General features: G+C 45.8%; 1 protein-coding gene across 11 annotated transcripts in view; it reads right to left on the bottom strand.

Moving 5' to 3' along the window:
- Positions 1-24,912, bottom strand: part of SEPTIN11 (septin 11) — a 110,284-nt gene extending 85,372 nt beyond the window's left edge. For 5 of the 11 annotated variants that reach the window (XR_014515564.1, XM_083458862.1, XM_083458863.1 and 2 more), the window contains exon 1: positions 24,546-24,793. Coding sequence is in view for 8 of the 11 variants with exons in the window: in XM_083458862.1 (XP_083314988.1) it covers positions 24,546-24,572 (27 nt within the window). In the remaining 3 variants the exon portion in view is untranslated. Of the gene's footprint in view, positions 1-24,545 lie in introns of all 11 variants that reach the window. The other 6 variants (XR_014515565.1, XM_083458866.1, XM_083458865.1 and 3 more) reach the window with 3 other exon arrangements.
- Positions 24,913-26,954: the final 2,042 nt, after the last annotated feature.

Below are 26,954 nucleotides of genomic sequence, written 5' to 3'. Positions count from 1 at the left end.
AAAGACTATTTACAGAAATATTGTAAAATTAATGAATGTTAGAAGGATGTTGGATAGAAACTAAGGGGTTTCCAGCTGTAATGCTTTAGGAGATACGAAAAAAAAAGGTTTATAAATGGGTAAAAGCTTAATGGTAAGGATTTGCTGAACTAACAAATTGAAGTGGAATACAAAGAAGGGAGGTATGAGGAGGTCTGGGGAAATAAGCGTAAGGAAGATATGTTATGGAAAACGATTTGTTTTTTAACTGTTTTTATGTTGTATTTTGTATTTTGTTTCTTTTTATTTTTTATTTTTTTCATTGTTACATTTTAAAAACTTTAATAAATATCTTTTGAAAAAAATTAAAAATTAAAATTAAACTATGACAGAACGCAAACAGTGCTGATGTGCACTGTTCAACATTGCTCCGGTTTCCTCACTCTGACTTTGCTGCACCATGGAGGGAGCAAGCCAGAGTCTGGCTTTGCATTATGCGCAAAGCGGTTAGTTTCCCCCAAAAGAAACCACAAGTGGTAAGCAGAGAACAAACCTTTGCTTCAAATATGAATGGTATTTGAAGAGAAGCAAAAGGGGTTGGTTTGCAAAGCCCGTCTCTGGTTTGTTTTCCTCCCTGGTGCAGCAAAGCCAAGAGTCGGAGACAAGTCGAAATTGGGACTTTTGAGCTACTAGTATGCTGCTCATTTTAATTAAACCATAGTTATTCCTTAACTATAGTTAAATGTTACAGGCTAGCCAGCCTAAAGTGTTTTGTGGCACCAGACAAACAAGTTTTCTGATAGCACAAGTCTTTATGGGCTAAAGCCCAGTTCATCAAATGTGTTAAGTGTTACCCATGGATGGTTGACAAGACTGGTTGGCAGGACGGATGAGGACAGTGTGGTCAAATAAGAATGAAATGGTGGAGAAATGGATAGCCTGTGAGAGATGAATTAAATGCATTTGTTTTATTTATTTGCCGATTCTATAAACCACCTTTCACTACATTGTAATTCCAGAGTGGCTTCCAACATGTAACAAAAGCGAACTGCAATACATCAAAACACTAACAGTTTAAAGTAAGTTGAGGTAATATAATATCAAACAGAAAACAAGAGCAGATGGAACCTCCAGACTAAAAACCTGACACTGGTTAAAACCAAGACAACTCAACTCCTGACAGTAAGAGCTGTTTGACAGTGGAATTTGCTGCCAAGGAGTGTGGTGGAGTCTCCTTCTTTGGAGGTCTTTAAGCAGAGGCTTGACAACCATAAGTCAGGAGTGCTCTGATGGTGTTTCCTGCTTGGCAGGGGGTTGGACCCGATGGCCCTTGTGGTCTATTCCAACTCTATGATTCTATGATTCAACTCATTCAAAGGCCTTGGGGAAGAAGCATTTGTGAGCCATCAAAACTGTAGTAATTGCCGATAAAACAATTGGTTTTAACACCGTTAAAGTTAATTTACACCTGCAATGCTAAAGGAAAGCTATCACATTTCTCAGTAAGTTCTAATTCAGCACTATCATGTGGGAGGCTCCCACTCAATACATGAATACAGCACTCTTGTCTTGTTGGCCAAGCCGTAGCCTGTATGCCAGGGCTAGGAAAGCTTGTTCTTCCACTCCAACTCCCATCATCCCAAGCCAATAGTTGATAGGAGATGTAGTCCAGCTACACGTGAAGAGCCAACGATTCCTCTTCCCTGTTCCTACGCAAACTGGTCAGCAACTGCTGTGTATATATTGGATCCATGTCAAAAAGAGAGACTCAAAGGGACTTCCGGTCGGTGCCAGCGCTTAATGGCGGTCCTAGCTCCGAGCTCCGGAGGAGGACTGCTTCGCAAGTTCGGGTCTTACCCGCTACGGCAAGCGGGGGACCCCTAAAATCCCAGGCGCTGAAGCCTGAGAACAAGGAGACTCGGTGGGCACCTTTGCGCCCCCCGGTACCGTGAAAGAGCCTTTTTAAAGGCTACGGATCGACATCGGGAGTGAGCGCGGTGCTGAGAGTCGCTACCCAGCCTGCGAAGTGAAGCCGCGTCGCCATAAGCGGAGAGCGCCGATTCCTTCCTGAAAAGAAAATTTGGACTGAATCCCCGTGAGTAAGAGCTGAAAAATAATCGGGACCCTTTAAATTCTTAAAATTGGGCTAAAAACGGGGGAGAATTAAACAAAGGAAGTCTGCCTCCCCCCGACTGCATGAAAGCGAAAGCAACGGAGCTTTAAACCTGCATCCGTTTAAATCCGCTCTTTGATCAGCTAAACCGGACATTTAGACCTTTGATCTCCCCCCTAGCTAGCAGGGCAGAGGGGAGGTGAATTTGATGAATAACTGCATGATCTATTCGAAGAAAAAAACCTCTGCTGTCTCACCCATTTGAAAGCATGAAACGGTCTGCCTTTTTAGCACACTGAACTGACTTCTCCCTGTGAAGTGATACTTTGACACAAAGTTTCCACAGTGCCTGGCTACTGTATAATACAAGAAGAAATAGCATAAATTGGGCAACTGTGGCAATTTGAAGTTACAAGTTTTTAGCAACATTGAACATTGAATTTGACTGTGTTAATCTCCTTTTTTACATTTTGGACAGTCTCCTTTGTTTTTGTACTTGGAAATTTTGCCCTATGGCCATTTTGATTTGCTCCCTCTAGAGGACAAAGTGAAGTCCGGCACGGCCTAAGACAGTGGAATTTTCCAAGGGAGAACAAATCCCGTGGGAATTGACCTTGACATGAGTGGCGCACAAGAAGAGATAGTTACAAGAGCCAAGACCAAGCAACAACAACAACAGCTGCAGCAGCAACAGGCAAAGAAAAGAGGCTCAATCTCAGGCGCAACAGCCGGATCAGCAGGAACAACAGGACAAGACAAAGGAGTAGCCGTCTCTATGGAAGCTGTGACAGACGCCCTGCTCAAGATAAACCAAACTTTGGAGTCTCTGACAAAACAGACTTCAGAGAATACACTAAAATTAACAGAAATTTCAACAAGACTGAACCAGAATACAGAATCTATAAATAAACTGGTGGAGGAAAACGCCACTACGCGCCAAATTGCGGAAGATGCCAAAGCTACTGCGGGAGAGACACAGGAGAGATTAGAGCCGATTGCCAAGAAGGTCTATGAGCATGACGCAACCCTGGCCTTGTGGGAGTTACAGAGGAAAGAGAGAAACTTAAAAATAAGACTGATCCCGGAGAATGAAAGAGACAATCTTGTGGAATATTTGACACGGGAGTTTGTGGACTGCTGGGACCTTGAGGAAGACGAATTCAAAATCACGACTGCCTTTAGATTGGGTAAAAAGCAACACAGAAAGACTCCGAGAGATTGTTTGATCACACTCAGATCCAAGGAGGAAAGAGACAAAATACTAGGACTACACTTTGAAAAGGCCTTGCAAATTGGAAACTCAGCTGTACAGATCTTCAAAGACATCCCAAAATACATTCTGGATTTAAGAAACTTCTACAAGGACTTAGCCCTTTTACTAAAGAAAAATTCTATCCGCTTCAGGTGGGAATTCCCACAAGGACTGTCATTTGACTACAAGGCAAACAAGGTGAAAATAAAGACAATTCAAGACAAAGACAAATTTTTGGCAAGATACCAGGAGGACCTACAGAAGGGGACTGTGGACGTACTTGCAGAACAGAGGAGAGCACTGGATCTCCTGAATCTCTCGATTGGACAAAAACCACCACCATCAGAAGAAGAGCAACAACTGGGAGCTGTTGGAGGAGCCTTAGAAAAATAGCAAGATGGCTCTGCAATTTCTTAGCTGGAATTGCAATGGGCTCAATGGGCCTTTGAAGAGAAGACAAGTATTTCATATATTGAATAGAGAACAATTGGACTTGATATGCTTACAAGAAACCCACATAACCAGAGCCCACAGGAGATTACTCATAAACAAAAGGCTAGGACAAGAATTTATTTCATCAGACAAAGTTAAGAAGAGAGGAGTTGTAATATATGTGAAGGAGAAATGGGCTCCAAAAATGATATTCAAGGACGAACAAGGGAGATATCTGGCAGTGGAGATACAAATACAAGGAGAAAAACTTCTAGTGGTTGGAATTTATGCACCAAATGAAGGCAAATCTGACTTCTTTAAGAGACTTCATGAAACCCTCACCGACTATCTGGACTACAATATGATAATCATGGGAGACATGAATGGCGTGGTCTCCACTAACATGGACAAGGCACAAAGACTAACAGTTAGCAAGGAAGGGAGACTCCCTAAGACTTTCTTCGAAATGACAGAAAATATGGACTTGATAGACATATGGAGAACAAGGAACCCTCTGGAGAGAGAGGGAACTTTCTTCTCCCAAGCAATGATGACCTGGACCAGAATCGATCAAATCTGGGTTACTAGTGGAATGGCTCCAAAAATCAAGAAAGTAGAAATCTGCCCAAAAACTTGCTCCGACCATAACGCCGTGAAGATGGAGATGAAACTCACAATAACTGGTCAATTTAGATGGAAAATGAATGACACCCTCTTTCGAGATAAGGAGATTCTCACGAAGGCCCAAAAGACCCTAAAAGACTATTTTGAAATAAATTTGAGGACCGACGTGGAGAAAAGAGTGATCTGGGACGCAAGTAAAGCGGTTATGAGAGGATTCTTGATTCAACAAAATTCAATAAAGAGGAAAAAACAAAATGAGAAAAAAGAGAGGATTTTGGAAATGATAAAGGAAGGAGAGAGAAAATTAAGAACAAAACCAAAATCTCAGGACATTTTAAGAGAGATCAAGTTATATCAAACACAATATATGGAATTGATGAACCAAGAGATTGAATGGAAGATAAAGCAAATGAAGCAAAAGACTTTTGAATCAGCAAATAAATGTGGCAAACTTTTGGCATGGCAACTGAAGAAAAGGCAGAAATTAAATACAGTTACAAGCCTAGAGGTGGACGGAAAGAATATATCTAAACCCAATGAAATTAGAAACTGCTTTCTAAGTTATTTCAAAAAACTTTACACTCAAGGCCCGCAAAATGAAGAAGATATAGACAAATTCCTTGGAAAATATGGATTACAAAACATCTCTCACCAAAGTAAGATGGATTTGAACCAGAGAATCTCAGAACAAGAGATAGAGGCTGCCATTCAGAATATGCAACTGGGCAAATCTCCGGGACCAGATGGACTGACTTCCAGATACTACAAATCGCTGAAGGAATGGCTGACTCAACCACTAAGAGAAGTTTGTAATGAGATCCTTGAGGGAAAAAGGGCACCTGAATCGTGGAAAGAGGCATATATTTCACTCATACCAAAGTCAGAGACTGAAAAGACCCAACTCAAGAACTACCGCCCAATATCACTCCTTAATGTGGATTACAAAATTTTTGCAGACATTTTGGCAAAAAGATTTAAAAGAGTCTTGATGGAGAAGATTCATAAGGACCAAGCAGGTTTTCTCCCTAAAAGACACCTGGCAGACAATGTAAGGAATGTAATAGACATTCTGGAAAAGCTAGAGGTGAATATAAACACTAAAGCAGTATTGATTTTTGTGGACGCGGAGAAAGCCTTTGACAATATTTCTTGGAGTTTTATGAAGAAGAATCTTCATGGGATGGGGGTAGGCCAGGGTTTTGAGAATGGTATGGCTGCAATATATTCCGAACAAAAAGCTAAACTGATTGTAAACAATGTTGTGACTGAGGAACTTAAGATAGAAAAAGGAACACGACAGGGGTGCCCGATTTCCCCGTTACTTTTTATTTCAGTTCTGGAGGTGTTGCTGAACATGATAAGAAATGACCAGCAGGTTAAAGGTGTGCAGGTCGGAGCTAAACATTATAAGTTAAGAGCGTTTGCAGATGACTTAGTATTGACTTTGCAAGAGCCAAACACTAGTACGAAAAAGGTTTTAGAAATAATACAACAGTTTGGCCAGGTAGCTGGATTTAAGTTGAACAAGCAAAAAACCAAAGTTTTAGGGAAAAACTTAACAGATATGGAAAAGGAGAAATTTCAAGAGGAAACAGGTTTGACTGTGGTAAAGAAGGTGAAATATCTAGGGGTTTACTTAACATCTAAGAATGTGAATTTGTATAAGGACAACTATGAAAAATGTTGGTCAGAAATTAAAAAAGATCTAGAAATATGGTCAAATTTGAAATTGTCAATGATAGGCCGAATTGCAGTAATCAAAATGAATGTATTGCCTAGAATGCTATTTTTGTTTCAGACCTTGCAGATTCTTGACAAGATGGAATGTTTTAAGAGGTGGCACAAAGACATTTCGAAATTTGTCTGGCAGGGCAAAAAGCCCCGAATTAAATTTAAGATATTGACAGATGCTAAAGAAAGAGGGGGTTTTGCCCTGCCGGACCTAAAATTGTACTACGAGGCAGCAGCTTTTTGCTGGCTGAAAGAATGGATGCTCCTCGAGAACACGGACATCTTGGATCTGGAAGGTTTCAATAATGCTTTTGGTTGGCATGCATATCTTTGGTATGATAAGGTTAACAGTGCCTTTAAAAATCACATTGTTAGAAAAGCATTGTTTAACGTTTGGATAAGATATAAAGATCTATTGGAAAACAAAACCCCTAGATGGGTCTCACCAGTGGAGGCTAAAGCAGTGAAGAAACTCAATATGGAGGTCGGATGGCCGAAGTATTGGGAAATCTTAGAACAGGATGGAGATAAGTTCAAACTACAAAGTCAGGAGAAATTGAAGCATAAAGTAGAAAATTGGTTCCAATATCGTCAAATAATGGAATTTTTTAAACAGGACAGGAAAATCGGTTTCCAGGTGGAAAAATCAAAATTAGAAACCGAACTGTTAGAACCCAATACTAAGAATTTATCTAGAATGTACAACTTGCTGTTGAAATGGAACACACAGGATGAAACAGTTAAATTGGCTATGATCAAGTGGGCTCAGGATGTTGGACATAACATCATGTCAGCTGACTGGGAATGGTTATGGAACACCGGTATTAAATTTACGGCATGTAATGCCTTAAAGGAAAACATTATGAAAATGGTATACAGGTGGTACATGACCCCAGTCAAGCTGGCAAAAATCTATCATTTGCCCGATAATAAATGTTGGAAGTGTAAAGAGACTGAAGGTACCTTTTATCACCTTTGGTGGACATGCCCGAAGATTAAGGCCTTCTGGGAAATGATCTACAATGAAATGAAAAAGGTACTTAAATGTACCTTTCCTAAAAAACCAGAGGCCTTTCTCTTGGGCATTGTCGGCCAATTGGTGACAAAGAAAGATAGAACTTTTTTTATGTATGCCACAACAGCAGCAAGAATACTCATCGCAAAGTATTGGAAGACACAAGATTTACCCACTGTGGAAGAATGGCAGATGAAAGTCATGGACTATATGACATTGGCCGAGATGACAGGCAGAATCCGTGACCAACGAAAAGAGACGGTGGAAGAGGAGTGGAAAAAATTTAAAAGCTACCTTAAGGACTACTATAAACTTAATGAATGCTAAAATGTTGTGGTTTCCAGAAGCAAAAGGGTACAGGGATATAAGGTTAGACTATAAAAGAGGACTAAGACGATAGAGATTGGAAAGTAACAATTGGGAGTTGCTAGTTCAATTATGGACATTGGGATGCAGAGAGGGGGGGTATGGGGAAGTCCAAGAAAAGAGGTTTATGAAAATATGTTTGAAATTATACGTGTATGTTTGTCTTTTTTAATGTTTGTTTGTTTTTCTTAAAAATGTTGTAAAACCAATAAAAATTTTATAAAAAAAAAAAAAAAGAGAGAGACTCAAAGGATCTCAGGACAGCATAGGTTGTTTTCCATTCATCGTGCCCTCACAGCAATCCTGTGAAAGGGCAGGTTGAACTGCTGACTCAAGATTGCCCATCAGTTCTAAGCCAGGGAGGACCTTTCATGCCAAGTTCCATTGGTCAAGTTCAAATAACACTGCTCTGAGTCGGGCTGTAGCTCAGTGGTAGAGCATCTGTTCTGCATTCAGAAGGTCGCAGGTTCAATCCCTGGAATCTCCAGGTAGATAGATAGGATTTCCCAAACTTGGGTCCCCAGCTGTTGTTGAACTACAACTCCCATCATCCCTAGCTAGAAGGACCAGTGACCAGGGTGACCAGGGCTTTGTAGTCAACAAAAGAGGATTAAAGACTAGCTCAAGGCAAATGTAAAAAAATGTAGTATAAACACTGACAACTGGGAAACATTGGCCTGTGAGCGCTCCAGTTGGAGAACAGCCTTTACGAAAGGTGTCATGGGCTTTGAAGACACTCGAACTCAGGACGCAAGAGAGAAACGTGCTAAGAGGAAGGCACACTTGTCAAATCCACACTGTGATCAACTCCTGCCTGGAAACCAATGTCCCCACTGTGGAAGGACGTGGGGATCCAGAATTGGCCTCCACAGTCACTCTCGGACTCATTGTTAAAACCGTGTTTATGGAAGACAATCTTACTCGGCTACGAGTGATCACCAAAGAAGAAGTCGTCCAACAACAGCTGGGGATCCAAGTTTGAGACGTGGGACATACACAATACTGAGCTGGATGTGTCATTGGCCTGACTCAGTATGAGGAAGCTTGTTAGGTGCCTAAAGCAGTCTCGTCTTTCCTTTTGCTATCAGTGAGTTGCCCTTGGAGACACGCCCCAACCTTTTTTTTTTTTTTTTTGGTGTAAAGGAGGCAAAGCAAGGAAATCTCTAGGTTAGAGCAACTGACCACTGCAGATCAGCACAGGATGTGGTTTGCTCATTGCTCAAGAATGAACAACGTCCGTCCACACACACACCCCGGCTTCAAAACTCACACTATTGTTTCTGCTGCAATAACAACGCTTTGCAGCAAGAGAGGGGATGCGGTGTGACCACAGTAGCCCATATTTATAGAGAGAGAGCAGGGAGGGTGCTGGGAACCTCCAGGAGTTCAGTTCCTCTACAGCAGCAATGCCCAAATTGTGGGCCAGGGTGAAAGAACTGTTACTATGCCACAAGAAATAAAGGTATTTCAAAAGTCCCCAAGAGCTGAATATATAGGGGGGGGGGCGTGGCAAAAGAAAGCTATTTGCAGCATCTGTGCATGAGTGCCTGTTCTGGTCTTTCATTCAGCCTCTGCTGGGGTTAAGTAGGCATTTCTGCCTTAAAATTGTAGACTCGCAGAATCGTAGAGTTGGAACGACCCACCAGGGTCATGCAGGAATCTTTTTGCCCAACGTGAGGGGCTCAGACCCATGCTCTACCGACTGAGCTATTCCAGCAATGATTCAAGGGATGATTCCATGGCTTCCAAGGCAGAACTCCCAGTCCTTGGAGGACCTGTGACTCACAAGAGACTCACAATAGAAATGCAGTGGGCTGAGCTCTTCTGAAGGTGTGTAATTCTAACACATTCTGAAAATAAAACCCCAATTCTCAATTGGGGGAAGCGGGACAAATATGCACTGGCAACCCTAAGTTGGGAGGAACATTGGGCTCCAGTGTAGAGAGACGCCCAGTGCTCTAAGTCAGGCATGGCCAAACTTGGCCATCCAGATGTTTTGGGACTACAATTCCCATCATCCCTGACCACTGGTCCTGTTAGCTAGGGGTGATGGGAGTTGTAGTCCCAAAAACATCTGGATGACCAAGTTTGGCCATGCCTGCTCTAAGTGAATACTTTGTAGAGTTCTGGTTGCCTAACCTCCAAAACTGTAGAGTTGGAGAAGGTTCAGAAAAGGGCAACCAAAGTGACCAAGGGGATGGAGCAAAGGCTGCAGCATTTGAGACTTTTTACTTTAGAGAAAAGGCGAGGTAATAAAATTATATAAAATTACACATGGCATGGATAAAGTGGACAGAGAAAACTTCTTCTCCCTCTCTCAGAACACTAAAACTTGCAGGCATCCAGTGAAGCTCAGTCAGTAGAGCAGGAGACTCTTAATCTCATGGTCATGGGTTCAAGCCCCAGGTTGGGTGAATTATTCTAGCATTGCCTGGGGGTTGGGACTAAATGACCCTCATGGTCTCTTCCTTTTTAAAAAAAAAAAAATATTCAAAATTATAACAAGACATATTATCCAAAAACATATCATCCTTGTTCCCCCCATTTTTCCTCCCTCCCCCCCACAAACCTCCCATCCCCCCACCCCCCTCAGTTCCAGTCTTTGGTTTCTCTAAGAATGCTGTTTTCTGCATGTTACAAAGCTGTATAGATCCTCAAACTATTTAGCTGATTATTATCAATAAAAGGTTTGTGAATGTTTATTCAAAACCTGCCAGGGAGTCCAGTTCGCTTTGTTGCGTCCTCAGATACTTCCAACTCTTCTATGATTCAATGATTCAAAGAAGGTATTTTGTTGTCGTTTAGTCATGTCCAACTCTTCGTGACCCCATGGACCAGAGCACACCAGGCACTCCTATCTTCCACTGCCTCATGTTGGTAGCTTCAAGAACACTGTCCAACCATCTTGTCCTCTGTCGTCCCCTTCTCCTTGTGCCCTCCATCTTTCCCAGCATCAGGGTCTTTTCCAGGGAGTCTTCTCTTCTCATGAGGTGGCCAAAGTATTGGAGCCTTAGCTTCAGGATCTGTCCTTCCAGTGAGCACTCAGGGCTGACTTCCTTCAGAATGGATAGGTTTGATCTTCTTGCAGTCCATGGGACTCTCAAGAGCAGGGGTAGGTAAACGAAGGCCCGGGGGATGGATCCATCCCAATTGCCTTCTCAATCCGGCCTGCGGACAGTCCAGGAATCAGCATGTTTTTTGTATGAGTAGAATGTGTCCATTTAAAATGCATCTCTGGGTTATTTGTGGGGCTTAGAAATTCGTTCAATTCCCCCCCCAAAAAAATATAGTCCGGCCCACCACATGGTCTGAGGGATGGTGGACCGGCCCATGGCTGAAAAAGGTTGCTCAAGAGTCTCCTCCAGCACCATAATTCAAAAGCATCAATTCTTCAATATAACAACCACAAAGCCCACTGGACCAGTGAGAGGGCAACATGGCATCTTAGAACCATAGAATCATAGAAGTGTAGAGTTGGAAGGGACCCAATGGTCATCTAGTCCAACCCCCTGCAATGCAGGAATCTCAGCTAAAGCATCCATGACAGAGTCCAACCTCTGCTTAAAAACCTCCAAGGAAGGAGAGTTCACCACCTTCCAAGGTAGACAGTTCCACTAGTTCAGATGTTGCTGAACTACAGCTCCCATCATCCCTGACCATTGGCCATGCTGGCTAAGTCTAATGGGAGTTCTGATCCATAACCTCTGGAAGGCACTGCAATAAGTATCCTTGAAATACGGCCTCCTCTCACTAGAGTAAGTAATAATAATATTGGGAGCATGAGCAGTTCTCTAAACACTTTGAAACCAGGAGGCATCTGAGTCAGGTTCTTCAGTCCAGAACAACCCCCGTTCCTTCTGTCAGTGATCTGCCTAATAAAGCTTTCTTCCCAAACATGGTGTCCTCCCGATTTGTTTGGACTCCAGCTCCCATCAGTCCCAGGCAGCACAGCCAATGGTCCAAGGTGGTGGAACTTGTATGACAACAACATATGGATGATACCAAATGGGGAAACACAGCTCTTAAATCTTCACCCTCCAGTTCTTGAGAAAAGCTTTCTTTCTTTCTTTTTTAAAGCAAACTGAAGTGAACTCTTCCATCAAATCAAACATTGCAATTGCCATACTGGACGGGAACAAATTTCTGTCTCCAGTCCAAGGCTTCACAGTGGCCAGCCAGAGGCCTCTAGGAAGGTTATGAGCCAGGCACGGTGGAGACAAGTCTCTGGCTTTTTCCCCAGCCTCTGCTACGTCCAGTCTTTGAACACAGAGGTCCCACCCAGCCTAGCTGACAGCTCCTGAACAGAATTCCCCTCTAACCCACATTTTAAGACAACTGGGTTGCTGGCCCTCACAAATTCCTGTGGCAAACAGTTCCATAAGTTTGATTAATAAAAGTTTGCATGCAGCTAGTCCCAGAATATGAAAACCTACAGAAAAGAAATCAAGACATCTGCCTAAATATTCTGCTAAATAATGCATTCTACTACATGAATGTAATTTAAGATGGTGCAGCAGCAGTTTTGGGATCGTGGCCTGAACCTCTTGGGTTTATTTCATTTTTAAAAACAAGTTCACCAGACGCAGCAAATCTCAGGACCAAACAACTTCCGCCCAGTTGAAAGATTGCAGTAACTGCTTTAGCGAAAGGTCAATGGTTTGGATCCACTCCCAGCTGAACTCCCTGGTGCTTTTCCCTTCTCACCAGCCCTAAGCAAGCAAGGGACATGAGCGCAGAAAGCAGGATGAGGAGTTAGTGGTTGGCACATACAAAACAATTATACTGGTAAGTTCAGTGGGGTGTTCTGGCACCATCACAGCAAACTCATGCTCAGCATCTGCTCTGCATGCATAAAGTTCCAGGTTCAACTCCTGGTATCTCCAGGCCCGCCTAAAATCCTGGAGAGATGCTGCTGCCAGTCAGTGCAGACAGCACAGTTAGATGGCTCAGTGTTCTGAATGAGGCAGCTTCCCAAGTTTACTCTCGAGTGCTGGTCAAAACAGAATCAGAAACAGAATCATCCCATCATCCATTTGGATTTGCAGATAGTGTCTCCCTGTAATAACTCCAACTGCTGGGAACTCCATGGCAATACACTGGGTGTTCCAAGTGGAACAGCAATAGTAATCACTGCCCCACTTTTTCCAGCAGCTGAATTTTGAACTTTGAATTTTGACCATGGTGTGCAGACCAGAAGTTGGCGGGAAGTTTCCAAGCAATCTGATCAGGAGTCTATAAATCTCATCACTGGCCAATATCCATGTACCGCTGGCGAGTGCCTCATGTCACATACCCAGGACTGGGGCTGGCCCTACCATGGGGCAGAGTGAGGTGACTGCCTCAGGTGGTGGAATGCTGGAAGACAGTGGCAACAGCCCCCTGACTAATCCTCCTCAGCCCCAAGCCATTTGCCCTCTGTTGGTGGATATCGCTGTGTATGCCACACGAATTGTCCTGGACCCCCTAAACAAGGCTGCTGCCTCTGCCATGTGTGCTATCCTGTTGCTAGTATCAAAGTGAGAGTCTATTGCCAGTTTAGTTGGTGCCTTGTGCATGGAATAGGGGGTAAGGATGCATCTTGTTCATTGCCTCAGGCAGCAAAATGTCTTGGTTCAGCCTTGCCCAGGAGACAAAGATCCGGAGAAGCCCTGTGAGTTGCACACCATATTACAGCTAGATGTCAGGCATTTAGTGCTGCTGGTCCCAGGCTGCAGAACACTCTTCCAGCAGAGATTCAGCATGACATCCTTCTCGCTTCCAACTTCCAGGACCCGTTTTTGTGCTGGCAGACCGATGCGGCTGTTCAAAACTTTCTTGATTATCCAGTCATTTTAATGATGGTTTTATAGTGTGTTGTTGTTTTTAATGGGGCCTTGTTTTATTGAATACACATTGGTGTACGCTTCACTGACAAGTTTAGGAGAGGGCTGTAAGGAGAATGTTTATAAATGAGGAAATAAATAGAAGATCCCTTCTCTTCTGAGCGTTCATGCCCTGCACTGGACTCATGGGAAGGGAAAGAGAAGGCAAAGGAGAGCGCACAGCCACAGCACCCCAAGTCTGCAGAACTCGGGAGAGCGAAGTAGCCTAGCTTCTCGCCCTTCCTCTTGGGTGCTTGTTTGCAGGAGGTGAGAGAAGCCAAGACACCCACTGCGCTGCCTGCAAAAGCGCTCTGCGAGGCCAGACAAAAAAATGCCCCTCCATCCCACCTAGCTCTCTGCACATGCCACAGGGCCCAAGAGGCGAGGTGTGGACCTGCAGCAATCACAAAGAATGGCTAGCTAGTTAGCAGCCAAGCCAATATGTGCAGGCACTCCTGCTTCATTCATTTTCCCTTCTTCCCTGTCATTGTTTAAACCCATAGCCCGCTAGGCAGCTCAAGCCACAATGGCCAGAATGATGTGAAAGGGGGCCTGCCACAATCACAGTGCAGCAAATGAAGTCCCCAAAATGTCTGCTTTTTTTAAAAAAATTAAAGCATGTTAGGAGAGAGCAGAGGAAAAAGAAACCAGCTAGGAGAAATTCTAAGAGTTTAGTAAAATGTGTTGGGCAGAGCTTTCAGTGGGTTGAAGGATAAGGATCAACTCAATCTCTATATGAAAGCCTAAGGCAGTGGCCTTCAAACTTTTTTCTCTGAGCCACAGTTTCAGAATAAAAAGTTGCTTGCACCAAACCGATTTTTTTATTGACAAGAAATACATTGGAAAACAAAAGGAAAGAACTCCTAGCAGTGCCTGATTCATAACACGGAAAACAACTACCATATTTTTCGCTTTATAAGACGCACCAGACCACAAGATGCATCTAGTTTTTGGAGGAGGAAAACAAGAAAAAAAATATTCTGAATCTCAGAAGCCAGAACAGCAAGAGGGATCGCTACGCAGTGAAAGCAGCAATCCCTCTTGCTGTTCTGGCTTCTGTGATAGCTGCACAGCCTGCATTCGCTCCATAAGACGCACACACATTTCCCCTTCCTTTTTAGGACGGGAAAAGTGAGTCTTATAGAGCAAAAAATACGGTACTTTATAGTATGATCATGGGGATCATAAGGTTACATATGCACCTTAAGTATGCCTACAAACTCAATGAGAGGTGTGAGCTTGCTTTTGCTGGGTAATCTCAATTATATTAGGTCTGATTTGAGACAAACAAATTCTCATTTCCTCACAAGACGTTCTCTTTTCTGATCTTTCTTATTTCTCAGAATTGAAAATCCCGGTTGAAAACAATATGTGGCGCAGAACTGCAGCCAGTGTTCTTGAAGAGAGGCGAAGATATTGTTTTTCTGGCTGTATATATTTCGATACTATGCTATACTATACTGCTCTGAAATGTTTAAACGTTTGGTTATCCTTGAATCTTCCTGCCACATTTGTCATCTTCTCCTGCCACACCCTTTGAGAACCACTGGCCTCTGTAGGTCAGAGGCGCGAGAGCTCAATTATTGGAGCCCAGGGCCTGGCCCAACAGTAAAAGCTAACAGCAGCATTCCTAATCATCATCATCATCATCATCATCTAGTACTACCAAATTATTTGCAGATTCACAAGAGGCAGTGTAGGGTTCCAGGTTCCCTGCAGTCCTCAGACTGTGTGTTCTTTGCCTACCCACTTCTGAAAGAGACCCTCCTGAACCTGCAACTTCTAAAAAGGAAAGGAAAAGAAATTGCAGTGAATGAGGCAAAGAAAAACAAAACAAAACAGGAAAACAAAACCCACCACATTCCTTCAGGTGCAGGCACTGAGCCAGGAAAATCTTGCTCTGGAGAAGAAAAGGTTCACAAACCAGGGAAGAGACTAAATTGCTGTTGAAATTAAAAGTATGCTTGTTTGCGAAGAGCCAAGCAGCTCAGAAACTCTCAGCATTTAAAGGGTCTTAGTAATTCAGGCTTTCTGGCATTTCCCCCAGCTTGTGCTAAGGAAGATGTTCAAGAACTTCCCACGCTCCTTGACACTCACACAGCTTCTCTGGGGTTAGCAACTGAAAGAAATCAGCAAAGCCACAGGCTTGCTAGAAACCAGATACCAGCCATTTTATTCTAAAAGGGCAGCACACATTGCAAGTCCGGTGTATATTGGGAGAAAGCTGCTACAGAGCAAGAGTCTTCCCCCCCCCCTTTCTTTTTTGCATGTAAGAACAAAGCATATCATATTCCCAATCTGTGCTCTTTGGTAATAGCCACACAAAAAGATATCGTCTGATAGAAGGAGAAGCAGCAACTTGTGTACTCAGGAACCAACTAAAATTCTCCATCTAAAAAAGCCAGGCTGCAAGGTTTGATGGAGAACTGAAAATAACTTTCAACCACTACAACACACGTGTGCATCACCTAAAGACAACAACATGTAAGCTTCTTGCTTCAAAACCATTGTTTTCACCACTATGTGAATTAAAAAAATAAATGTTTAAGCTAGTTTTCGTCAACTAACATTTATTTCACCAATTTGCAGCCCTACTGAAAAGTGCTAGTGAAGATGTACTATGAAGAACGAAGACCTGTCAGAATAGAAATCCCCAGTTTTCCTTAGCATCCAGATGATTTTGGGAAGCAAATGAGGAGGGCATGAGGGCAGCTGTTCAACAGTTTTCAACTCTGCCCCCCCCTTTGTTTCTTAAGGCAATACTCACTGTTTGTGATTATGACACAGGGCATTCCTTACTTATGGCAATGCTTCCTAGTCTTTGGGGGAGAGGGGACAGAAGGCTGTCAGTCACCTTCCCCTCATCCTGCACCAATTCACCTAAGACCAGCATGAGCAACTATTCTGGGAGCAAAATCAGACTGCAAAATCTGCAAGGCAGTGGTTTCAGAATGAGTCCACAAGACCACCACTCCCTAAAAGGTGGTGCAGTTTTGATTCCTACATTGACATTTCCTCTTACAAGCACTGAACTCAAGGCTCTTGGGAATATGGTTATCTGGGTGCACCTATATCACTGGTTCACGTAGGCATGTCCATCCAGCAATGCTAGCATGTATGAACATGCCCTCAAAAGGCAGAACTTCAGGTCACATCGAAAGCTTTCCAAGTCAGTCACTAAGCCACCAAGTAATGCACGTCTGAACCAGCCCGTGGAATTGCTCTGAGCAAGGGCAATGGAGACTCTACAGTGGACGCTCGGGTTGTGAACATGATCCATGCAGGATGCACATTCACAACCCGCAGCATTTGCAACCCACGTCTGCGCATGCGCGGGCTGCGATTTAGCTCTTCTGCACATGCGCGGCCGCTGAAATCCGGAAGTAACCTGTTCTGGTACTTCCAGGTTTCAGCAGTCCATAACCCGAAAAAACATAACCTGATGCAGCTGATGTATGACTGTACTAAAATCAGGACCTTCTCTGCATGGAACCAACACTGTTGTCACTGCTAATTTGCCACGAATAGGGCTGCCGACTCTTTCTGTGCCTTTTAACTACAAAAAGGCAGAGTATTATAATGGAGGACTCTTACCCAAGATAAACCCAGGTTCAAATCCTTACTCAGCCAGAGTGGTCACTGAAGAACCTTAGGCTCTGTCTCAGCCTCACCTACCCCATAAGTTTGTTTTGATGCTGCCATGGGAGAGGGATGCTTGGGCAGAAACTATTTCTTCCCATAACCCCCATTGACATTCAGCATGGTGAAATCCAAAGCAGACCAAAGACCTCCTGTAGTCCATCCTCCATGCTCTCAGCCCCTTCCCTGGACTCTGACAGTGGCGTAGCGTGGGGGGTGCAGGAGGGGCTGGCCGCACCGGGCGCAACATCTGGGGAGGGGCACGCTCGCACTCGCAGCTCTCTGCCCCCTGCTAAAATCCACGGGTTAGGGGGCGCAAATTACTTGCCTTGCCCCGGGTGCTGACAACCCACGCTACGCCACTGGACTCTGATACCTCCTGGATCCCACCAACTTCCCCCATCTCACTTGGGCCTTCCCAAGGGTCGCCAGCTCCAACTTGTTGAGAGTTCCTCCCATTCCTCCTCAGGATCAGACCATGTATGATGCCACCATGGGACTCGTGGCATCTACAGGGAAAGACAAAAACACTTGTGGCTTTTTTAGTGGATTTCTTTTTTAAGTGGACTCAACAGAAGCCTACAGAGTTACTAATGGCTCTTAAGCGGTTTATAAGTACAAAATAAATACGTTAACTCAAATACACAACAAAACAATTCCACAAATGGCACACACACACACAAAGAGAGAGAGAGAGAGAGAGAGAGAGAGAGAGAGAGAGAGAGAGAAGCGGTCAGACATTCTCATGTAACACTGGAAACCAGCTGCAATCCAAAGAAGGCTGTCGGTTCACAACGAGCAAAAGTGCCATTTTCAACAACCATTGGGACTCTCTGCCACTGGATTAGAGGGGTCTTAGGAAAGAGCCACCGGAGAAAATTGGCAATGACGTCTAAACAGAGCAAGCAGGGTCTCCCTCCTCAGCAGAGGGCTGGACTACGTGACATCTGAAGTGCCTCCCTATTCTATGGTTCTTTGTTCACAGGTGGTATAACTCTGATGCATACAGCTCAGCAGCAGAACACATGCCTTGCATGCTGAAGGGCTGGGAGGTGCTCCCTGCTTGAAACCCTGGAGGGCTGCTGCCAGTCAGTGCAGACAATACTAAGTCAGATGGGCCAAAGGTCTGGTTCAGTATAAGGCAGCTTCCTGTGTGCATAAGTAATGCAAGAAGGGCTTTTACATTTGCCAGAAGCTCGGCTCTGCCCTCGCCGGTCTTGGAAGGATCCTTTAAGAAAGTCCCATATGACCAGAGAATTTGCGCCTGTCCTTTGGAGGATATAGGAAGCCCTGAACACATATTTTTTAGATGAGGCACGTAGAGAGACCATTGACCCCCTGCTGGTGAGGCTTGCTGACCTCCCGGTAAAGCAAAAATTCAATCTTCTCCTGTTAGGCAAAGACCATAAGAAGACCCGGATTGTCACCAGATTCTGTGCATAGATCTGTAGGCGCAGACCATCCCCCGATTCAATCTAGTTTGCTTAAGAAAATTCCGAAACCCAGATCCATGGGCGACTTTGGGTCATTTCTCTAAGGTAGTCTATTTTAAAGTTTTTATGTGTTTATATGCCTATCACACTCTTAAACTTAAAATCCTTTGTTGCATATTGTTTTAAATGTTTGTTTTGCTATTGGGATTGTAGTTCCATTTCTCAAGCTGGTCTCTGACCATAATAAATTTCATGTTTAAATTTCATGTGGGATTGGATGGAAGCCTCCCCTCTGATGCGTGAGAGCTTTTCTTATACTCTTATGCTTCTGCAAAGCACCTCACTGCTGAAGCAGCTGCTTTGCATAGCCTATTTTTACATAATTAGCAGCTTGCATGGAACTGGCACACTTTTAAAGGAGGAACTATTGGCAACGGGCAAATCAGGTACAAACAACCGGAGTCTGAATAAACAGCAGTGGTAAGCAAGATCCTGATGCCAGTTCCAAATTATTCAAATGATGATGAATTGAACTATAATAAAAATGGGAAACTCCTCACTTGCCTTCTGGGGACAGAAATCTGTTCGGACCTTTTGCACTCGCATTCCCAAGAAAATTAACAGATACATGAGATCTAGAAACTTGTTTATAACATCTAAGTTGAAGCTCTCAAGGTCAGTAATGTGAAGCCAAGGAATGCTTAGGAGGGGGGAAAGGAGGGGGAAAAATAAAATTAGGAGAACAGTAATGAAAGAAGCAGATAGCAGGTGTGAGGGAGAAAGATAGACAATATGGCAAAAATATTAACTGGGCGCCCTGTTGCAGGCTAAGATTAAAGGCGGGTCTTGGGTCTGTAAAGGTAGAAGACTAAAGCTTTAATTAAAAATAGTGAAGACTTTTGTCTTCATAGACAGATCCCTGCTGCAGGCTGGAGACTGACAGTAGCTGTTCTGTTACAAATGTGGATATACTTTATACTTTAGATAATGTTACTCATAAAAGTAGCTAGAGCAAACCACCAAACAGAGTGGTTTGCACGATAACGTTCGCCCTTGTTACTTTATGTGCATTATTTTATAATCAGCGCAGTGTCATTTCCCCAGTACATCTCAGTGGGCAAATTCCGTGACTCAATAATGCTATCTTGGTTCTGTTAAATCAAGCCAGACTGATCCTTCTTTCAGTTCCTCTCCCCACATCCTACACACAAGCCAAATGTGCCCTCTCTCTCTCTCCATGCCCAACAGTTTTATTAATGATTAACCCAATTAACCTGCTCATCAGAGCAGTAGTACAATAGGCAGATTCCTGCAAAGATATGGAAAGGAAGTGTTAGGTAATAGGAAACTGGACCCCCCCCCCCAGAGTCTATGCAAGGCCATAGTTGCTTAGCTGTCAACGTTTCCCTTTTTTAAAGGGAAATTCCCTTATCCCAAATAGGATTCCTCACAAGAAAAGGGGAAAGTTGACAGCTATGCAGTTTGCTGTCATGCTAAAACAAGAAGGGGAGGGGGGGCCTCTGTGCCTAAGACTCCATGCTCTCTAGAGACCATCCATTAACTATGTCACACTTCTTCATGGGAAGAATAGAGCAGCTGCAAGAAAAGGATTTGGGACAGGTTGGCAAGGAGGCAAAGTACGACTTGGGTGTATGTGCGCGCTAAAAGGAGTTTTAAAAGTCTGACGTGCTTTTTGAATAGTCCCCATTTCCAGAGATGTGATGGTTTGCTGGGATGAGTTAATGACATTATACTCTGTACATGCTCAGGGATATCCACCCCCCTTTCTATTCCGCACGCACGGAGAAAAAAACTCAAGAGAGAAGGTAATCATCAATGAAGAGTTTCAGACTTCGGCATCTCCAGGTGGAGCCGGAAAAGGACCCTGACTGAAACCCTGCAAAGAGCCTCTGCCCATCAGTGTAGACCAGGGCTTGTCAACCTGGTCCCTACCGCCCACTAGTGGGCGTTTCAGGATTCCAGGTGGGTGGTAAGGGGTTCTACAGCACGAGTTGAATCCTCCTTCCATCGAGCACTGGTGGATGGTAAGGAAATTTTACCATCAAGAAAGATGCATTAGTGGGCGGTAGGTATAAAAAGGTTGACTACCCCTGGTGTAGACCATACTAGACTAGATGGACCAATGGTCTGTCTTGGTATAATCCTAGTCATTATACATGACATGCAAACTGGGCCATTATGGGGAAGATAGTTGAGATTCTTTAAACCATTGTTTGATGTAGAAGCTGGAATTTTAGTGCTAGAACTCTCATTGCCGTCCACAACACCAGCTTCACAAACAAGTACACAAATTTTACTAATGCGTCTGCCCACAAATACATGTCAGTCATATGTGTCACTCTTGTTACCTTGAAAGGAAAGGGAAATCACCATCATTCTCTTCCATCTTACAGAAAAATTGCCTGGAGACTATTTCAACTCACCATAGGAGAGTGGCTTTTTCACAAAGCTACCCTCAGCTCATATATCTCACTGCCTCATGCTGTAGCCCACTGAATCAACTATAATATCTTTTATTTGGGCTCCCGTGTGGCTGGACCCATTTTGCCCTGGACCCTTTCAGAAAGCAACAAATCCAAATCCAAACTGAAACATAATTGTTACCAGTCGCACTGAGGAAATGGTGGGAAGAGTGTAATTTTTGTTCATTTAAAATGATAAATGAAAAAAAAAACCATTTACATGAACAATGTGCTTTTTTAAAAATAAAGTGGGGCGGGGCGGGGCATGATACAATTGCCAAATCACAATGCAGTCTGTTACCCTACTAGAGCCACAAATTGTATTATAAAACGGTAACAGAAACTAAGCAAAGGAGCCAGGTCACATCTTGAATGCAGACACCATTTTTCACATTCTGAAAGTAGCCACACTGAAGTCATTTGCTCACGCGCAACATCTGTTTTACTGGCATGCACTTAAAAAAAAAAAACAGCGAACAGGAAAAAGTCAATCAAGTCCCCTTCTCCCTCCCTCCCTCCCCCCACCTTCCTCCCCTCCCCACCTCCTCAAGATGTATAAGAGCCCTTTCATATGGCCAGCATTTACTTTCACCAACATCTCCCTAAGTTATAGACATAATAAAAAGGATCTCTGTGTCTCTCTTTCGGTAAGGATCTCTTTATGTGAAGCTGCCTGGCAAGTCTGTGAAACAAAGTTTCTCAGACGTTACTGGTTTATCAAAAAGGAAAGAAACCCTGCCAAAAAAGTAGGGATGAGAGATCTAATTTCATCCCAACATCTCTCCAGGGTATTCTTCCTATTTTTAATGGCTAAGAAGATCCTCAAGCCTGAATCTTCAACCTTGAAAGGATATGTCCCTTAATATTTTCTGGCCTCCATTTGTTTAAATCTTTCGGCCACAACCCCAATGCACACCTATAGGTGTATACAAACTGACACCTTCTCTTATCTGCTTCGGGCTTTTGCCACAGGATGTATGAGAAACCCTTAAGGTGCTACAGGCCTTGCAGAGGTTTCTTGTGGCAAACGACTGCGTCCGCTCGAGTTGACATTTCTCAACTCCCCACCTTAACAAAAAACAGAATTGTACAGTGGAGGGGCAGCAGCTGGATGCTTCAGCGTGTGGGAAACTGCTTGAGAAGGCATTAAGAGTCAAACAAATAAACTGAGTCGCCAACATCATTTCTGTGTCTATTCTTTGGGGAAAGAGAGAGAGAGAGAGAGAGAGAGAGAGAGAGAGAGAGAGAGAAGACAGAGGGGATGTTAAGAAAATTAAAGTTTATACGAATGCCAAACTTCTAGTTGCCTCTATTGCTTTTCCACACAGCTCTACTTCTGATCCCAGAGAATACTGCAACTCTTCGCCCAAGTGATTTTTTTTCTCCTGGGGGTGGGGGGAGTTGGGAAAGGAAGGAGAAGGCTGGGTTAAGGCATCTCCATCCAGTACTCCCATTACCATTGCTGCTGCCTGAACAGAGGATGCTTGAAAACCTCCCAAGAATGCAGTCCTGAAAGACAGACATCCTACTATACGCAGCCCATTTGAAATGCGGTTAACGGGCCACCAGGATGCAATATATACAACCCTATATACCTACAGCTTTTTTCCATTTCCAATGTTGACTAAAAGACGAAGTTCTCTAAAAAGCACTAAATCGGAAACCACACACGGGTGTTGCAAGCCTGCATTCTTTATAGCACTTTAATTTTCTATTCTTGGGTCATGATCTGCAAGGAAAGTCACACCCCAATCTACTAATATAAATACTAGCAACGTACGCACTTGTGGCTTTACTTTTAAAGTGCTGGAGGTGTTCTGCACACTTACAACAACCCTGTAAGGTAGATCACGACTACTGTCCCCTTACAGAAGATGAAACATTAGGAAGCTGCCTTAAACTGAGTCAAGCCACTGTTCCATCTAGCGCAGTGTTGCGTACACTAGTTGGCAGCAGCTCTGTAGGGTTTCCAACAGGGGTGTTCATCAGCCCTACTTGGGATCAGCCAGGGGTTGAACCCGGGATCTTCAGCATGCAGATGCACTGAGCTATGGTCCTGCGACCTTCTGCATGCCCCACAGATGCTCTTGCACCCCGCACGCCAAAAGGTTTGCCGTGGCAAAGGTAAGATTCCAATTCAGGGCTTGCAACTTCATAGAATCACATGTGTCACTCTCTTTTGTTCTGGGGTGTTGCTGTTGTCCCCAATGAAAGAGGGGGTGGGGGAGAACATGCAAAAGAAGGTAAGACAAAAAGCCAGAAAGATAGAGAAGGAAAAAGGCAGGCTTGGGGGGGGAGGAGAAGGATGGCCCATATTTTTTTTCTGGTCTTTCGTATGAAAAGATTCAAAGTGACAGCTCTAACACCACCCCCTTCTGCATCATGGAAAAGCAAAGAGAGTCTTAGAATCATAGAACTGTAGAGTTGGAAGAGACCACAAGGGATATTTTGCCCCAAGTGGGGCTCAAACTCAAGACCCTGAGATCAACAGCAGAGCTGAAACCCTACACGGCCACGTCAGACCAAGTCCCCTGAAAGAGGATTTCCTCCCAAGCAGACATGTATAGAATTGCAATCTTACAAATTTGCATATGCTAGTCTTTGCCTAGTTGTGCTGACTTGGGCTGACGGGAGTTGTTGTCCAGGACATCTGGAGCCGGGCACCACGTTGGCGAGGGCTGGTGCATGCTTGCATGTCTTAGATGAATGATGCGCTGGCCTAGACACGGCGCTTCCGAGAGGTTGTGGGGTTGCAACTGTATATCACCTGGATGCTCAGCCAGCTAACAAAATCTCACAATGGTTTGGGGAGGCGGCCATCCCGTTATGCTCCCCATGCCTTCCCCACAACACAAGCCTGTGCCTCTACCCTAGAGGACAACTTTGCCTCCTTCCCCACCCGCAACCTCAGGCACGTTTCCTCTCCTTTATTTCTTTCGCCTGAAGCCACACACCTTCCTTCCATTGACTGACGCTGATCCCGGGCACCTTTTCAGAATCGCCAGGGAGGGCGGCCTATTCGTGTTTCCCTCTCCACTACCCACTCCCTCCGATTTTCGTCTGGTGTGCCCTATTTTTAGATAGGAAGACAACCAGCTCCATATTTTGCTACCACACACACAAACAAACACACCCCTTTCCCTGCTTTCTTTTCTTTCATTCTCTCCCCCCGCTCTTTTTTTAGAAGCTTGGTGCACGGGAAAAGAAACCGGGGTCCGGGCCCTCCTCCTGGCACGTAACGTCTGAACGCGTCCCGTCTCCCGCCAACCCGACCCACCCTCAGCCTCTCGCCCCACAGGCGCCCACCTCCGGCGATCCCCTTTGCAATGAATGGGGAAGGAGAGAGATGGAAGAAAGGCGGGCGGGCGGGAAGGCGGGGGGAATGCCGCGGACCCCAGGCGGGGTCTCTCTGGCTCGCGTTCCCGGGAAGCAACAAGCGGCCGCCGCCTCGCTCGCTCGCTCTCCCGCCTCAGCCGCCGGGAAGGGAGGCTCGGGCGCGCTCTTCCCCATCCCCGTTATCCGAGCCCGGGCGCTGCGCACATGGGCTGCACGCCCGCCCAACCGGGGAGCTCCACACACCCCGCGGGAAGGGCTCCTCTCCCCTCCTCCTCACTCACCGAGGGTCTCCCCACAGCCACGGCCATGCTGCTGCTGAGGGGGGCGACGACGACGAGGCTCCGGCCGCTGCTGCTGCTCGCCTTCTTCCCCGGCGCCTGACGCGGCTGCTGCTGCTGCTGCCGCTGCCCCTCCTCCCGAGCGCCCTCCCCGCTCGCATGAAAAGCAGCCTCTGGCTTCGCCTGCGCTCGCGATTATAAGCGGCAAACATGGCCACCCGGTTGGAAGCGACCATTCGCTGGCGAGAGGGGTGGGTGGAATGGGGACGTGCGCCTCTGTGCAATGGGGACGGGTGCTCGGGCGGCGGGGGTCGCGAGGCGGCCTCCCCCCCCCAGCTCCCCTCAACCCCGTTTTGGACTGCCGCGCGCGCACGCTCGGAGGCGCCTGCCCCAAAAGGTGCGCGCGAGAAACTGAGGGGGCCGGGAGGCGCCTCGGGGAGAAAGGCGCTTTCCCTCGACGGGGCTGAAGGAGCCATTGGCGCCAGGAAGCCCCTTCGGCGGGGGGCTCGTGCCCGAGTCCGTCCGGGCAGAGCGCGCGAGCGGGGACCGCTCTTTCCTCCGGGAGAGCCAGGCGGGCAGGCGCGGGGACGCGGCGGGTGTTGGGGGGCTGAATTTCCCCCCTCAGGCTTCATCCGTGTGGGCATGGGAACGGCTAATGTGGGCAGCGGAAAGGACCTCGCGCTCTCCCCTCGACTGCTGCTGGCGGTGGGAGTTGGGCAAAGTGGGGCCGTGGCTCAGTGACAGAAAGCCGCGGGTTCGATCCCAGGCAGGGTCGCTGCCAGCGTGGGAAGACTCCCAAAACCAATTTCTAAAGGTTTGGAAAGCATCCGCTTAATGATTTCCTTCCGATGCTGTGTGCTACTTCATTGTGTTTTTATTGCATCCTCTAGTCCAGGGGTCAGCAAACTTTTTCAGCAGGGTCCACTGTCCCTCCGACCTTGTGGGGGGGGGCCGGACTATATTTCGAAGAAGAAGAAGAAGAAGAAGAAGAAGAAGAAGAAGAAGAAGAAGAAGAAAAGAACGAATTCCTATGCCCCACAAATAACCCAGAGATGCATTTTAAATAAAAGGACGCATTTTACTTATGTAAAAACACGCTGATTCTTGGACCGTCCACAGGCTGGCAGTGGCATAGCGTGGGTTGTCAGCACCCGGGGCAAGGCAAGTAATTTGCGCCCCCTAACCCGTGGATTTGCACCCCTAACCTGTGGATTAGCGCCCCCTAACCCGTGGATTTGCGCCCCCTAACCCATGGATTTGTGCCCCCTAACCCTAACCCCCAGATGTTGTGCCTGGTGCGGCCGGCCCCCCCTGCACCCCCCACGCTACGCCACTGCAGGCCGGATTTAGAAGGCGTTTGGGCTGGATCTGGCCCCCTGGGCCTTAGTTTGTCTACCCATGTGTCTAGTCCTGTGGTTTCCAATCTTTTTTGCCATGCACCACCTAAGCATCTCTAAAATCCTGGTGCCCCCCCCCCCGGACCACTGTCGGAGGAAGGGGGATGCGGTCTGCCCCTAGTGTCATCCCTGGGGGGTGCCATTGCCCCCTGCCCCCCGGGACGCTCGCTGTGGGCGCTACTGCCCCCGTGCTCGCAGACCCGCCCCCGTGGGACACTCACCCCACCCCCGGGTGTACATGTGTGCCACTCTGGGTGCCGGAGCAGCTAGCTCCTCCTCTGCCTGTGCCATTTAATTCTTATTATTTAAAAAGTGGGCTCCTATTCACGTGGAGGAAGCCTGAAAGGCCATTAACTGTGAATAACTCATTCTCGAATTGCCCCCCTTAAAAATCAAATTGCCCCCCGTGGGACGTGCACCCCATGTTGGGAACCATGGCATCTAGTTTATTGCGAATGTTGCACAAGAAAGCACAACGTGAGCAGTGAAAGAAGCAAGAAGGTGCCATTCAAAAGCAGGGGGTCTTATACTGAATGCTGGTATCCTGCAGACCCCCAGCATGAAGCTCACGGACCACTGGCGTGTCATGGACCACAGTCTGGAAACTCCAGTGTGGTGTAGTGGTTAAGAGTGGTGGACTCGTAATCTGGTGAACTGGGTTCGCTTCCCTGCTCCTCCACATGCAGCTGCTGGGTGACCTTGGGCCAGTCACACTTCTATGAAGTCTCTCAGCCCCACTCACCTCACAGAGCATTTGTTGTGGGGGACGAAGGGAAAGGAGATTGTTAGCTGCTTTGAGACTCCTTCGGGTAGTGATAAAGCGGGATATCAAATCCAAATCCAAACTCCTGGTGTTGGAGGATTTCCTTGCGCCCTTGGCAAAGAGCGGCCGGGGGAATGCACCAGTGGGCAGGCTCCTAGCTACTCTTGAGCCAGAGTGGAGAGGCGCAATTTTTATGCCATTTGGGCTTGCGCCCTTGGCTCCCAACCTCTAGGTACGTCCCTGCCTGCTGTA

This window comes from Podarcis liolepis, assembly GCF_965112155.1.
Source record: "Podarcis liolepis genome assembly, chromosome: 9".
In the NCBI taxonomy this organism is placed as follows: domain Eukaryota; kingdom Metazoa; phylum Chordata; class Lepidosauria; order Squamata; family Lacertidae; genus Podarcis; species Podarcis liolepis.
Note: the sequence above shows the minus strand (reverse complement) of the source record. Positions and strands in the feature narration are given on the sequence as shown.